Source organism: Tetrao urogallus (assembly GCF_951394365.1).
Source record: "Tetrao urogallus genome assembly, chromosome: Z".
Classification (NCBI taxonomy): Eukaryota; Metazoa; Chordata; class Aves; order Galliformes; family Phasianidae; genus Tetrao; species Tetrao urogallus.
In genome coordinates this window covers 37754645-37771035 of record NC_136816.1, presented here as the reverse complement: position 1 = coordinate 37771035, position 16391 = coordinate 37754645, and the positions used below count along the sequence as shown (strand labels likewise).

The following is a 16391-nucleotide window of genomic DNA, read 5'->3' as shown; positions in this document are numbered from 1 at the left end:
ACTCAGATGGGAAGTAGCTTTGCAGTAAATGCCCAATGGAATCCAAGTGGATACCAAACTGAATGCAAGCCATCAAGGTGCCCTTGCAGCAAAATAGGCTAATGGCATACTGAGCTGCATTAGGAAGAGTATTTGCCAGCAAGTCAAAGGACGTGATTTTCCCTCAACTGAGAAGACCATACCTGAAGTGCTGTGTCATCTTCGCTACTTGCTATAAGTGACTCACGGAGAAAATCCAGCGAAGGGCCACAGAGATGATGAAGGAACTGCAGAATTTCTCCTCTGAGGAAAGACTGATGGAGCTAGGATTGTTCAGTCTGAAGAACAGAAGGACTAGTGGGATGATCTTATCAGTATCTGTAAATACCTGAAGGGAGAGTACCAACAAGACAGAACCTAGCTCTGTTCAGTGGTGTCCAGTGACAGGACCAAAGGCAATGGGCACAAACTAGAAAACAATTTTGTCTGACATCAGGAGATACTTCCTTGTGTGGGAGATGAAGTATTGGCATAGATTGATCAGAGATGTTGTGGAGTCTCCATTCTTGGTGATCTCCAAAGGCTTGCCTGGCTGTGGTCCTGGGCATCCTGCTCTGTGTGTCCCTTCTTGAGAAGGGGAGTGGGCTACATGACTTCCACAGTTCCCTTCCAACCTCAACTGTTCTCTTCTTCAATGAATTATTCCAGTTGTGTTCTGCTTTGAGTTATCTCATGTTCTAGAAGTCATTCTCTGAAATAATTGTATTAATTAGAAACCTTTTAATTATTTCACAGAGTGGTTATTTTCTGTTTATGCGTCAAATGTCTATACAGACAACAACAGCTGTTGTACATGAATTTACAATATTTTGAATATAAAATAGACGCTTTGGTTAAATATTATAGCTAAGTACCTATACTGATATGTAACTTAAATTTGATTATTAACTTAAATCTGATTTATTGTCAGAGTTGCAGATTCGTCAGAAGATGTGGTAAGCCTACGCCCACCTCGCTTCTTTGGTGAAGATGGTGTTATTAGACCTTACAGATTAAGAGATGGAACCGGAAGTCAAATGTTACAGGTGAAGAAATGGCATAAAATTTAACTCTTAATATGTTAAACTAAGTATTTTTTAGAAGTAGCCTTAGGGAAAAAAAAAAAAATCCTGTCACCCTCTTTCCCAATAATTCGGTAGTTAAGGAAGTTCCATATAATTTCATAGATTTATGACTATTGTGGTGACTTAATATCCATGATGTAAGTTTTGAAAAAGACATCATAACTTATGCCAATGTATCTGTAGAGGTTTGTGGAAGATATGGAATACTTTAAAAGAAGAAAATATTTTGTATGTATAACTAAATAAGCTGTCCTAAATTTTTATTTTTGATAAATAGCGGGGATAAATATAAAATATATTTTTCTGTCACTTTGTTATACAAATTCTAAATGGTGACTTTTTCATCACAGTTTTATATAAAATAACATATTAAATATACTTAATAAGTGTACTTGAAATAGCTGCATTTATGTCACTTTACAGCCACTAAAAGAATGTAAACACTTTTGAAGTGGAATACTATTTGCATGAAGAACATGCTGAGCAATGGTTTGGGAATTTATTCTTTCATTCAGATACCACTGAAGCAAATTTGACCTAGATGTAAAAGTGAAAATAATTTCCATTATTATGCAGCATACAAAGTTTATGTTTTTTTCCTCTGTTATAAATAAAATCGCATTGTAAAAAATACTTGCACGTAAGTGATAAGGAAGTATTTAGAAACTGCATTAATGGAAACTGGAGATGTAAGCATCTCCAGTTTATATTTATTTTTAATAATATAATTTATATCTAATATATAAATAGATTTTTTCAATAAATTTATTTTTAAATAACTGAAGGATTCTCACTGTGCAAATGTTGGTGCAGTCGTACAAGAATAATCTCTAGGGAGATTTAGATAATAATTGAGTTGACTTTGGGGCTTTTTAGATTTTGAGAAGTAACTGAAAGCAGCGTGTAAAAGCAATACCTTAAGTATAGTGTAGCTGGAAGCTACCACTAATGAACAGTGTAAGGTTGTTAATGTTCCTCTTCTTTCTGTCAAGAGAAGGGACTTCAAAAAACATCTGATTTTCTGTTTAAAAATTATCATTAAAACAAATGCTAACAGGCTAACAGATTCAGCTCTAACATAGAAATATTTGTAAAGACATCGCATTATTTTTACTTTTTCTTAATCTTTTTTACATGTTTGCATTTGGTTTTTCTTTTTTTAAGGAACTTTCAAGAAATTCTGCAATGTCATATGTAACGCCAGTTTTTCTCTGTTGTATTGTTGAGTACATTAGTACCACCTTTAATTATCCGTCTTATAAGTGCGTAACTAATAAGCTTGTCAAATTTCGTGATGGCAGCCACCATTGAAAGTAACTAAAATTTAAAGATTTCAGTGTTTCATGTTATAATTTACTACTGACGATTTTGTGGCATAGAATATGTATTCAGTCCTTTATCCTATTTCTCTTCAACCAGGATTTTTGATTCTTAACATTTTTTTATTCGAGAGATGTGCCTCTTTCCTGCATGAGACTGTGTTACAAACCACCCTGTATGCAACATTTTCGATAGCATAATGTCTTGTTATGAGGAAAAAGAGTAGTAACCCCATCCCTTTTATTTATTTTTTGCATATAGATCTGCATTGGTAGTGCACTTAATGTGCAGTAGTGTTTTCAACATAATGTCATGTTAGATCCGAATAAAACTCCTTTTAGTGATTGTAAATGCTGGCCGAAATGAATAGAATATATGAGGCAATTCAACATGCTTGTACTTTGCCATGTACTGTCACTTCAGAATTACTGTCTTATTATTTTGCTTAAATTAAAAAAAAAATTCCAGCCAAACAAATCAATCTAAACTAATACTGCTTTCTTCTTCTCTTGTCATGCTTTCAGAAAAGACAGGCCTACAGGGAATGGACTAAGACTCACAATAGCAGTGATGATGATGATGACAGTTAGGATAATATGTACTGTAATAGATACAAGTGGCCTTTGTCTTATTCTTTTGATCATTCAGTATTAAATGTTGTTGCTACAATTCCCACTGAGCAATCAGGGTTGACTGATACTAACTTCCTTCTAAAACTGTGAGGGGAAAAAAAAAAGTGGGGGGACGGGAGGAAACTTAAATGAAGTGTATGATGATGAGTGCTACACAAATTGCATATATAAATATATATTAAAAAATCTACGTCTAGAAATTTTTATTGTTATATATAACCGGATATTAGGTGAAAATCATGCTGAAAGTTATAATTATGTGGTAATATCACTACTTAGCTTTTATTTCCACGTGTTTCTACAATATGTATTTAATATTTTTGCGTTCTTATTTACAACTTGGTAGAGGATCATAAATATGCTTAGTAATACTTCATTGAGTTGTACAGTCAGTATTGTATAGTCAGTATTATAATACTGTTTGGTTAAAATTCTATTTATTTCATATTTCAAAACTATTTTGTCTGCTTTTCTTCTGAACAATAAACACATCTAAACTATTCTAAAATGGATTCATCTGCTCTGTTCCAGCATCACAGTTTATGTTTCCAGAAACTAGATTATGACTAAACAGTAGCCACAAAAGTATTTAAAAACAAAATGCATCTACTTTGAAAGTGACATTTAACTTATGCTTTTATACTTCCATTCATCATCTGTTTTACCATAACTCTTAAGTGCTTAAGTTATGTGTCATGTGGAATCCTCAGATGTATGAAATATAAGGGTTTGATTAGTTGTTTTAAATTGTAACCTTAAGTGATTTGGTTATAAATTTAATGTCTATATTCCTTTCATAGCAACACTAATAAAAAGTGAAAACCCCTATGTAAAATCAGTGATAACTTCAGAAAATGCCTGTATTTTATAAGGCTTTGTGCATAAAAGCGTAAATAAGAAGAAAGTAGATGCTTTTGAATATTATTTAGCTAGATAGAAGAGCACTAAATAAGAACACTGAACAACTTTGCATTGTAAAATCTAAATAACAGCATTACTTGTTTCTCTAGAATTGTTTTATTTTGAATTCACTGGAAGGCTTTTCCTTTTTTTTTTCTTTTTTTTTTTTTTTTTGTATGTGATTTGTTCATTTGTTCAAAATTATATTTTTGTGTTGAATTTTAAAGGTACCTTGCAAAAGATATTTCTATAACTGTAATTACCATAACAAGAAAGAACTCTTCAGCTAAAACTGCTCTCAAGCAAAAGAGCTTCTATGATGATTTCAAATTTATTCCATGTTGTTTTGTGTTTCACTGTTTGTTGTCTTTCAGTTGTCAAAATTCTGAGGAAAGAATTATTAAAACCTTTTAAGTGTGTTTATTCTGTCTCTGTGCCTTTAAAGGCTGCTGATTCTTGTGCAGTGGGCCAAGAAATACATTTACCTGTAATCTCCTTGATCCAAGGAGGCAAAACTCTACTTGAGAGCTTTTTTTATTTTAAGCTACTGATGCTTAAGATCACTATTTATATTGTGTATCTATTTAGTTTGTAATAATAGCATCACAAAGTTATGAAGAAATAGATTAAAGACTGTGTTACTGATTGAAACACTGTTGGAAAGTTTGGGAATTTTTTAGGTATCAGTGGATATCAGAAATATAAATGCTTGAAGAATGTTGGAAATTATCTTCAATCTTGAAAAAAAACCATGTCATGACAAAAAGTTGAGGACATTTCTAGGCTCAAATTTCTGGAATGGTTACTGACGCCTTTTAGTAACTTTACTGGAGTTTAGTAACTTAAATATATTATCTAAAGTTTCCTTCTTCTCAGATTTTTAGAGCTCTTTCTTCTTATATCCTGTAAAATTGTGTCTTCATTAGTGATCTGTCTAACAAAATAGCACGTCAGTTTTATAACAAAACATTTTTCTGCATTTCAGAACACCATAAGATTAACATTTCTGACAGAAGAAACATCCCTCCCAAAAAAGAACTTGGTTTTTAGAGATTATGCACTTCCCATCTCAAGTTGACCATTTTAGCTTTTCTAAATATAGACTACTACAAATAAATCATTATAGAATGTGAAAATTAAACTTAGTGTGAATTGCAAAATTTAGAATGCTACTCAAAAAAAAAAAAAAAGCTAGTAAATCATGATTATATACTTTTAATTATTTTGTTTCCTTCGTAGAGTTTAGTTGTATTTTTGAAATAACTACAAAAACTTTATTTAAATGAAAGCAAGTGTTTTGTAGAAGTTTTTTTCTGTCTTAAGCAATGTGTTTGTATACACATACATATATATATTATATACATATATATAGGGAAAATATATAACACAGCAAACTGTATCACTTATTATATTAGAATTACATTTCCCTCTGCTCTGAACTCATGTCCTTGGGTGGGGGTGGAGTATTTGCACATTTCTCTTTTCTTGGAGATTTCCAAGAGCCACCTGGCCCTATCTGAGCAGGAGGATTTGGACCGACCACAGCCAGTTTGCAATTCTGTGAATCTGAATTCCAGTACTGTTATTGAAGACTCCAAACACATCTTAGTATTCAAAGCCCAATCTGCCAAAAAAGAACAGTCAAGGGGTGGAAGAAAGTGTCATACTCCTTTATTCTCTTTCCGTCATGTCTACTGGCCTTAAGTTTGCATCAAATAAAAATTTCCATTTCCTCTAGTAGATTGGTACCCTAAAACTGAGATTTTATTTCTTAAACTTATAGGCAGAAATACTTCCCGAGGTTGAAAATAACTTATTTTTTCCCTACATTGTCCTGAACCTTCCCAGGCATCTGCTATCATGCAATCCCATAGTTGAGAGATTTCCTTCCTTTCCAGGAAAGCCTTTTGTGTCTAGATTAAAGAGAAACTTTACCCACCTATACATACAAAGCTTAAATATAATCATGTAATCATTACCCATCCCCAGTCAGATGAGTTGTATATACTTACAAGCTGCTTGAGACTGAAGCTAATACTAGTTCTTTACAAATAACATGGAAGCTTGTGTGGCTTATGCTTCAATCTCAAGCTAAAATAAAACTATGTGTACGCTTCACATATATATGTTTATATATATATGCAGTACATACGGCGGAAATTGAAGTGTCCTAAGCAAAGTATATACAACCTTGTTGGCTGTCAGAAAATGCAGAGAACTGCAGTCCTTTTCCCTGATTACCAGGTGAACCATTCAAGTGCTTCAGATGCTACATACTGAAGGACTTGGGTTGTGTTGGCAGAAAGCATGAAAAACATTTGGATGCAGTCATCAAAGTGAACTCATAGATTGGTATGGTTTCTCTGCTCAGTGCATGAAAAGAAATCTCCTGGTCAGTTTTTGATTAGAATGCTAAGATATTCTGTTTACATAGACAAATTAAATTTCTGTTGTGAAGGAAACATTCCTAAAAGAAAGATATTGTCCTGATTTGTTGTATCCTGCCTTAGGGGAAAATGTTAACCTTGACCAAAGATTTCTCATAAGAGAAGCACACTGAGCTCTGGGTTAATGCTCAGCATGCCTCAGTGGAATCTTAAAGTTTACAGGTAATAGATCTTGTACAGAAGCCTCAGCTTTGTTGTTTGTTTTTCAGTAAAGAGGCATTGTAGACAGCAGACAGCTGGAATGAGAAGATAATAGATTAATTTTAGTTGTCATTAATACAGGATGAGGAGAGAATTCTGCACACAGAAAAATGAATGCTTTTATTCTGTGTTGTTTCGGTTAACAACTTTTCTTCTTTCTTCAAACAACTAAGCTAAATCTAACAAATAACCTAAATGCTGCTTAGAACTAATATATCTATGGGGAATATTGGATATATAGTCATATCAAGCTAGCCTTCTGAAAATGGTAATTCTGCAAGTTCTGAAGAAGTCAGTTTATGACGAGCTGAAAGATGAAGTCGACATTGAAGTCTCTAGCAAAAATACAACCAAGCTTTTTTCTCTACTCAAGTGTTTTGCGTAGAATTATTTATATCTTTATATTCTTGTGTAGTTCACAAGATGCTATGTTTTGGATTTGTGATCAAAAGTGTTGATGTTTTAGTTCTTCCTGACCTGCACTTGCAGTGTCAAAGAAAGTCTTAGACAAAGTCTTATCGATTTCTCATGTTGTCCCACCATGAAATGCACAAGAGGCTGGGAGGGAATGCAGCCAAGACAGCTGACCCAAACTGATCAAAAAGAGACTGCACAACATCATACACTGTGCTCAGGAATGAAAGCTGGGAGAAAAAAGGGAAAGGGAATGGGGTATTAAGGCAATTGCCCTCCCTCTCCCTGGGATTCCTATTGCCCTCTCTGGAATCGCGGCTGGACTCAGTACAGTGAGGGACTGGCAATCTAAAAACCTAGTAAAAAATAAAGTTGATCTGAACATCAGTAGGATTGGGTAACATATGCATAACTACTTTTTAAGTAGAAAGGCTTTACAAACTTTTTACAAACTTTGTTCAGTTGAGGAGTTCAAAAATGATGTCAGACGTTGCAACTTTTTTTCTCACATACTGCTACTACGTTTTGCAGAGCTATAATAGAAGTGTCATAGATTTTAAATCTTGTTCTCCTGCTTACTTTTTTCTTTTTTCTTCTCATTTCTAACATAATCAAAGGCCTCTGTGCTTCTTTTCCAGTGAATTAAAGGCATGTACTGTGGTTTAGAGTCTTTCTAAACTCAGAGATGCCACTTGTAGACACTGGGCATATTTGCATTCCCCTGCACAGATGATCAAATTTACTACTTACTAGTTTATTGCAGAGATATCTAATTATCTGAATTGCAGGTAAGAATAATTTTCTAAAGAGTGCATTTATGCTTTTATTGCTGTGCATTTTACAGCTGCTCAAGTGCCCTTTTTCAACTGTTTCATTTAATTTCAAAGTGGACTCATGAATCAGAACATTCATAGTATTCAATATTTCTTAAACTGAAGCATGGAAGTTTTGTTTTAAAAATCAGGTTTTGATTCTTATAGTAGTGCAACTGATATTGAACAGGGATTAACCAATGTTTTGTAGTTTTGCATCATCAAACAGTTGGTATGAGATAATTAATAGCTAGGTACAGTGAAATTAAAATTCATTTATACATTTTTAGAGAGATAAATTTTATACCCTTGTATGCTTCAGTTCTATCAGCTATTTGGCAGGCAGAGCATAGTACTGCTTTTTCTGTGAGAATTATCAGCAGTAGATTGGTCTATCCTTCTATGGTATATTTCATGATGGATGGGTGCACGTCTAATACAAAAAGAGATTTGCAAAAAAAGAAAAAAGGTAGAAAATGAACTATCCTAAGTAACCATAGGCATTGGTATAGATGCATATTTTGTAGTTGCACAACACTTGTCCTGTGTTAATTTCCCAGTTAACATCTGCTGTCTACAAAACTATGGAACATAGATATTGTGAATTTATGGTCTTTGACTTACAGCTAACAATGAGTAGTAGTTTAATCTCAGTTCAGCTATCTAAATAGCTTTGTGCACCATATGCTAACAATATTTCAGCGCTGAGAGTCACTGCTTTGTGAATTTTAGTAGTTTCTATGGAATTTTTGGGACGTATGTATAATCACCTTGTAGGATTTCAACCTCTGTGATGCTTAAGAACTGCATTTACATAAATCGTAATTCTCAGTACATTATCAGTAAACTGAATGAGTTACAGTGGAGCAACATGACTTGTCAAAAATTGCCTAGCAAAGTAGTGAGAAGTCTAAAAGAGGTAACTTGGTTCTCATTAGTCCAAGTCAGGACTTATTCCAATGCTACATGAAAATTAAGGAAGTCTTGTTTTGATGCGAGAGAAAGACTGGAGATCATCATGATGAGACTAAATTTCTAAATGCTTCTCCTCTGTAACTGCTGTTAGTAGAAGAGAGATACTGATCAAGAGACCAGCAAGAGAAATTGCTGGCCAACATTCAGAATACGTGCTGTGACTGTTACAAGTTTAAATGCCACTGCCTCAGTTCAATTATCCTTTCTCTTTCTGCATTGCTGGAATAACATAGGAACTGTCTTGTGAGACAATTTTTTAATTACTTAGTGGTCCAAGCTTCTACATCATATAAGATGCAGGGAAAAACTTGATTCCTCTGGTGACAAAACTAGGCATACATAGCCTCACTAAAGAGTTTTCAAACATCTTTCTAGAAGAGAAAAAATAAAATATAAATTTCCCATTTACTAAGCTCTTAATTCTACATTTATTATGCCATTCATTTTTATGTATTTTCCCTGACCTTGATGCTAACACTAATGAACTTGCGCAGTGACTAAAAAAGGGAGGCGCAAAATCATGATCGATAGTCATGATTTTGCAGCCCAACATGCATGGGGATAGGAAAATAATCTCAATTTTGATTCACTGTTCATGTTCATTCTGGAAAGATCTATTTTGGGAACCTGTTATTCAAATGTTCTTGTATTTCAGTAATGAAAGATTCAGCATCTTTGTGGGAAGGCATCATTTTTAGAAAACTAGGCAAGTGGAATTATCTGTGCTGTCAGATTTCTAGTCTTAGTGTAGCCTTAGTTAAGTGCCTTTAATATTTGTCACTGGTAAAGAATAATCGTTAAGTGTTCTGGCATTTTAACTATTGTGACAGCTAACCTATGTTTTCAGTGTGCTTACAGTTGGCTATTTATTAAATTATACTTGTTTATACTGATCTATTTTTACATCCAATATAACATATGGAAAGCAGACAAGCAGTTGAGGATGTTGTTTCTCTCAGACAAGATGCACTGATCTTAATGTGATCAATAACCTGATCAGTACTTGCCTGGAAAGTCAGAACTCTTTTGTTTGCCAAGTTCTGTTAAAATGGCAGAGTCTCTGTTTAAAAAACCAAAACCCAAGCCACTAATCTGCTGTCACTGTGGTGTAAATTTGTTGCCTAGTAAGGAATATTCAGCTACAATATTCACAGCCATTGTGGGGTTATTTTGTTCATTTATTTGTTTTTTAAATTAAGCAAGTTCAGAGGGAAATGAAGGAATAGATGGAAGTGATAAGTGTTACCTCAAATGCATATTTGGGTTTCATTGTATGTATGGCAAGTAGGATTTTGTAGAGTCAAGTATGGATTGAACCCAGGGTTAATGACTCCAATGTTTTGGAGTTCAGTCCTCGCAAAAATCAAAAAATGAGTCTCCTTAGGTATATCTTAACCTATACCTACTTCTTGCGTTGTCTTTGAATTGTATGAGCGATAGTTTGGAGTGTGCTAACAATATGTAACAATTACACTGTTCCTTGCCACTTCTTGCTAGGATTGATTTCTGTTTGCATATTTGCATTTTTAAGGACCAAATAATTCTGCATAGTGTAATTCTTAGCTGTCACAGATCTGTGAGCCATATTCCGAGTAATAAATGAAGCCTTTTACTTAAAAGTATGCGGTAATGCTGTTACAGCTTATTCTTCTGGGACATAATACATTTTAAACAAATAATAAACACATCAGTTTATACTTGCATACTCACGCTATAAAATTTTGTCTCTTAGAAAATTGAAAATGGAAGATTTGCAAAACTCAGATATATTGCACATGCTATGGTCAACAGTACAGATCTGTTAATGGTGACAAAGAGGTAAGCAGTTTTGACTGTGAGTAAGAAGTAAGTAAACCTCTATCATCAAAAATGGGCATGTCCTAGTAATTCTTAATCAGTAACATTGCTTTGACATGGGTCATTACGTATATGGATAGAGTACTGGGGAAGGCATGCTTAGTGTGCTTTTTGTTAATCACTTTCACAGCAGCACTGTTCAGCATGAGAGTATGTTATTTGAGTGTCATGATAACCTTCCTATTTAAGGAGACTAAAAGACTGTTGGTTTTGTGATTTCTGTAGCTCAGCAAGATTGATAATAAATCTGATAAGGCTGTGGTCAGTGGAATTAATCTAAGAGATTCTCTTAGATGTTGGCATAATGAAGGAAAATCTAGGAACAGAGGGTCAGCAATGTATGTTTAATGGTTAAGCATCAAGTATCCTTCATAAATTAAGTCTGTGACTTTTTGCAGAAACACAGCTAGAAATATTGTTTTGCTTTTGCTGTGAAACTCATTTAAGAGAGAGCATTCAAAATTCAGACTTTCAGAAACAATCCAGCGTAGTTGTCACATCTGATTAGACATGACATGTTTCAGAACAAATATAGGATGCCGCTAGATTTAGAGTTAACTTGATAACTTCAGATATTTTTCACGTTCATTTTTAATGTATGAGTTTCTTTTTTTTTTTTTTCCCCTAGTGGCGTCTTATTTGTGACAAAAGGGACATTTGGACAGTTGACATGTGAGTGGCAATACACTTATGACGAATTTACAAAAGAACCATTCATTGTTGATGGCAGGAGATTACGCATTGAAGCAAAGGTATGTTAACCTGATTGCATTTTGTTTCCTTTTAGTGCTTATTTGTAAAACTGAATTCCTGATCTCTCGCCAAGTTGAGGTGTACTTAGACAAAGGTGTCTCAACGTGGTGTTGGCAACCCTTACGTTACAATTTTCTGGCTATTTTTAAGCAAAATGCTGACTTGGTGTTTGCACCTGAAATTGTTCCTTGAGTCTCAGGTATATTCTAGCTAACATATGCCAGTCTGTCTAACATTTCCAAATTTCATACTTTTCTTTAAAACAAGCAAAACCCTTATTTCCCTGGTAAACCTTTGGTGGCTCCATGGCATAAAGAAGTTTGTTACCACTGGACAGTTCCTGTCTACTATGCCTTTATGCAGAAAATAAAGTTTTTAGGGTGTGTGCATAAGATGTGACACACTCAGATTCGTATAAGAGGCACATGGTACTGTCTGAACCATATCTGCCTTAGTGTTAAATAACTGGTGAGGAGTTCTTACCTATTTTCATTGAGTCACACAATTGCTTAATTGGAAGGGACCTCAAAAATGATCCAACCTCCCAATTAGATCAGACTGCCCAGGGCTGCATCCAGCCTGGTCTTGAACACCTCTGGAGGTGAGGCATGCAGAAATTCTCAAGGTCATGCTGCATCCAGCCTGGTCTTGAACACCTCAGGAGGTGAGGCATGCAGCAATTCTCAGGTCATCTTGTTCCAGCACCTCACTGCCTTCTATGTGAAAACCTTCCCGCTGACTTGTAATCTATTTTCTCTCTTTTAATTTAAAACCATTCTTTCTTGTCCTACCAGTTTTGAAGAAAACAACTGATCATTCCTTTTTTTTTCTTTTTAAAGGAACGAGTAAAGTCTGTGTTCCATGCCAAAGAATTTGGAAAAATTATTAACTTCAGAAGTCCAGAAGATGCTAAGGTAAAATCAAAATATGGTCACAATCATCCCTTGTTACATTTGGCTTAGAAAATGAAAGGACTGTTCTCTAACTTGAGTGCTGACAAGAAAAGAACGTGTTCCTTGTCATACTGACAAAATCATTTGTAAAATACGAATAATCTCCCTGTTATCTCTGATGAACATGAGTTCAATTACTTGATTGTTTGCTTGGTAGATGCAGAAACGAAGTTTCTGGGAATGGAGGTAAGAGGTATGTGCTCCTTTTTGCTTGCGAGTGAACCAAAGTTTTTCAGTACAAACAAGAGTGCTCCAGAATGCGCAGGGAATTCTTTAGTCTACTCAACACAAATTACATGAAATGGCTTTCTGTTTCCACACAGCTTGTACAGATTAACCGTATGCAATAGCCTATTCAGTACTGAATATCAGAAATACTTGATCCAAACACTAAAGTTTTCTATACTGAAATCTTAGGAATTACTACTGTCTACCAGGCAGCTGATTTAACAGTATTGCCAACAAAAGTAAACAGTCAAGAATATGAACTAAAACAGTAAGTTTTGATAGAGTATTATTGGTGAACTCTCCCCAGACTAATGAGCAAGAATCCTTGTTGAAAATAAAGGAGTTTATTTGATACATCATGTTATTAATGGACACGTTCTACAAGATCTCTTCATTTTGTCATTGTTAACTTTCACTGCAGAAGAGTGGTTCAGGTCTGCTACCAGACCTCCATAGTAGCAGGTTCTCTTATTTCTAGTAGCTCAAGTTCTCTTATTTCTATCAGAGTGAATTGTTATTTTCACAAGCAATACATTAATTTTGCATGTGTGTACATCAGTGGGATATGGATATGAAGCATATTGTGAAAGTTCCATCTTCTCAACAAGTTTAAGTAGCCTTTGTTCTCACAATGGTAGCTTACAACCACATTTGAGTCATATCATTTGGCCCCTTCCTCAAAAAGCATCACAAATACTTTCAAGATCCCAGAGGAGCCCACACTGAACTGAGACCAGGAATCTGTGTGGGAGGGGAGTCCCAACTGTGCCCCAGCTGTGCGAGGAAGAATACCAAAAATTAAACTTTTGCTTCATGTGTATTGTAAGTCTTAAGCAAGGAACTTAAGGAACAAGAAGCTGAAAAAGCTGAGCGTACTTTAAAAAAAAAAAAAAAAAAGGCTTGCCCTTTTTAGGAATGCCCATGTACTTCAGGAAAGCAACAGGACTGCAAGTATGACTTGGTATGAATGGTGGTTCTATCATAGTGAAGGAATGCTTTACAGATACATCAAAAATTATTGGAGTATTGGAGGCTAACTTACAGAAAGAAAAAAAGGTCTTTGAGAGTTGTTTCTGTGCCATTGAGCCTATAGTCACTTCTACAAATGCTACACTTATGCTTGATAAATAGAGAAGAAATTGAGGCAAGCCTTTTAGTAATAGTAAAAATGAAACTGGTGTCTTTTTCAGTAATGGGTATGAGATCAAGTGCACCCTCAGTAAATTCGCAGATGACACCAAATTGGCTGGAAGCGTGGATCTGCCTGGGGGTAGCGAGGCCCTACAGAGGGACCTGGACAGGCTGGAGAGCTGGGCTGAAGCCAATGGGATGAGTTTCAACAAGGCCAAATGCTGGGTCCTGCACTTTGGCTACAACAACCCCAGGCGACGCTACAGGCTTGGGGCGGTGTGGCTGGAGGACTGCGTAGAGGAAATGGACCTGGGGGTACTGATTGATGCTCGGCTGAACATGAGCCGACAGTGTGCCCAGGTGGCCAAGAAGGCCAGTGGCACCCTGGCTTGCATCAAAAACAGTGTTGCAAGCAGGAGCAGAGAGGTGATTGTTCCCCTATATTCAGCACTAGTGAGGCCGCACCTCGAGTATTGTGTCCAGTTTTGGGCCCCTCACTGCAAGAAAGATATTGAGGCCCTGGAACGTGTTCAAAGGAGGGCAACAAAGCTGGTGAGGGGTCTGGAACACAGGCCATATGAGGAGAGGCTGAAGGAGCTGGGAATGTTCAGCCTGGAGAAGAGGAGGCTCAGGGGAGACCTCATTGCTCTCTATAACTTCCTGAAGGGAGGTTGTAGTGAGCTGGGGGTCGGCCTCTTCTCTCGTGTCATTAGTGATAGGACCAGAGGGAATGGCTTCAAGCTACGGCAGGGGAGATTCAGGCTGGACATGAGGAAGTATTACTTTTCAGAAAGGGTGGTCAGGCACTGCAATGGACTGCCCAGGGAGGTGGTGGAGTCACCGAGCCTGGGGGTGTTCAAGGAAAGGCTGGATGTTGTGCTGAGGGACATGGTTTAGTGGGAGCTATTGGGAATAGGTGAACGGTTGGACTGGATGATCTTTTAGGTCTTTTCCAACCTTGGTGATTCTATGATTCTATGATCACTTCAGTGACACTGCTTCAGTGCCACCATGCCAACGTTATCTTTTTCATGTGCTAAAATCAGGATTTAGCATCTACAACGGAAAAACGTTAAAACTCAGGAAGAGAACAGATAGTAGAGATAGTAGATAGTATATACCAGGTAATAGAGGGTCTGTCATCCTAATCACATTTTCAACTGCTCTGTACGGCTTTTACCAAGGATACATTTTCATTTTTTTTTCTTTTCCTCCACACAGTGGATCCTTGCTAAATTGGAAGAAGTGAGAGAGAATCGGCCAAAATCATAATGAATGGAGAAGCACCGGACATGAAGAGAACTGAGCAGCTACCTTCTAACTCCTCTTGAACAAGAAGAACTAGTTGCATATCAGCAATATTTTGCAAATAACATGAAAAAGGACAGGGAGATGATTGATGAAATTAATTGTCACACCAATCTACAGATATATCATAAAAAGAAAGCTACTATTAAGTTTTAAAAACCCTCAAACCTCAAGTGATGAAAAATTTTGCCAAGTTTCAGCTTTTTTTTTTTTTTAACTCAAAAATTCCAGCCTTTTTTTTTTTTTCCAAAATAAAATTTATATGAATTTGTTTTACCATGACTTTTGGCACTGAAACTGAAATCTGGACTAATTCTTATGACTCTGTTCAGAACAAATAATTTGCATTTGATTGTGAAAATCAATATTGAGTTTCTTTCTATGTTTTCTTATAACTTGAGCCTGTGCTGAAATTCAAACTTCTTTCGAAGGAAGTATTGACTTAATTATCACTGTTTTAAAGCTCAAGCCCTATGGAATCTGTTCACCAGAACTTAGTTAATCACAGGAGGGGCTACTTAGTTACCAAATACTATTTTCTTTTGTAAATGAATAGACCGGGTCACAATGAATTTTCATTACAGTATCACTTTTAGTGTAAACTTTTTTGTATCCTACTCAAGGAAATGTCGCACCTTTATCGTTAAGAGAAAATATAACAGTTTACAGAAACTTATAATGGGGATAATTAATATGTGTCTGCACTAGAAATATGAATTTAAGCTTGTTATTCTAAATAAAAGTCATAGCAGATCTGCAACTGAAGAAGGAAGATTTCGGGTGATAAGAGTGCTGTTGCATACCAAAAATGTTTGCTGTGGATATTGTGTGCTAAGCAAGGGACTAATAAAGTCAGATTTATATTAAATAACAAATACAGTATCTCACAGTTGCTTTTTTCAATTCTTCTTGTCCGCTGGAACTTCTATTTCTTACCTAGGCAGCAGAAGTTTAATAGGTAGAGCCAGAATGTGTGCCATGCTGCTTACTTTTCAGATGTATTAGTCATAGTATTGCTGAATGAATGGTCAACTGCAGTTTGTAAGAAAATACAGGGAGCAACACAGTGTTACATGAAGGCTTCCATAAGTTCCCATTTTCAAAGTCATCAAAATTAATGGCATATACAATATGTACTTCCAAAATATCCTTTCCTAACAAGTGTTTGGAATGTCTATCTGTGTGAGATTTTCTACTTCCTACACCGCTGGTGGTGCTGGAGAGATCCAGGTTGTTGCATTATTGTAAAATCTAAAATGATGAGCATGCTGACCTGCAATTGCAACCTTTTAGTTTACTCTGCGTCTTGACTTAGACGTTGCGTAACCATGTCATTGATTACAAAACACATATTTTA

At 35.7% G+C, this 16391-nt stretch overlaps 1 protein-coding gene across 1 annotated transcript in view; it reads left to right on the top strand.

Annotated features, from left to right (window-relative positions):
- Positions 1-14998, top strand: part of VPS13A (vacuolar protein sorting 13 homolog A) — a gene marked incomplete at both ends in the record, with an annotated part of 95496 nt that extends 80498 nt beyond the window's left edge. The window contains 5 exons of the mRNA XM_079548343.1: positions 950-1064; positions 10537-10622; positions 11290-11413; positions 12254-12328; positions 14948-14998. Coding sequence (XP_079404469.1) covers positions 950-1064; positions 10537-10622; positions 11290-11413; positions 12254-12328; positions 14948-14998 — 451 coding nt within the window. The remainder of the gene's footprint in view (positions 1-949; positions 1065-10536; positions 10623-11289; positions 11414-12253; positions 12329-14947) is intronic.
- Positions 14999-16391: the final 1393 nt, after the last annotated feature.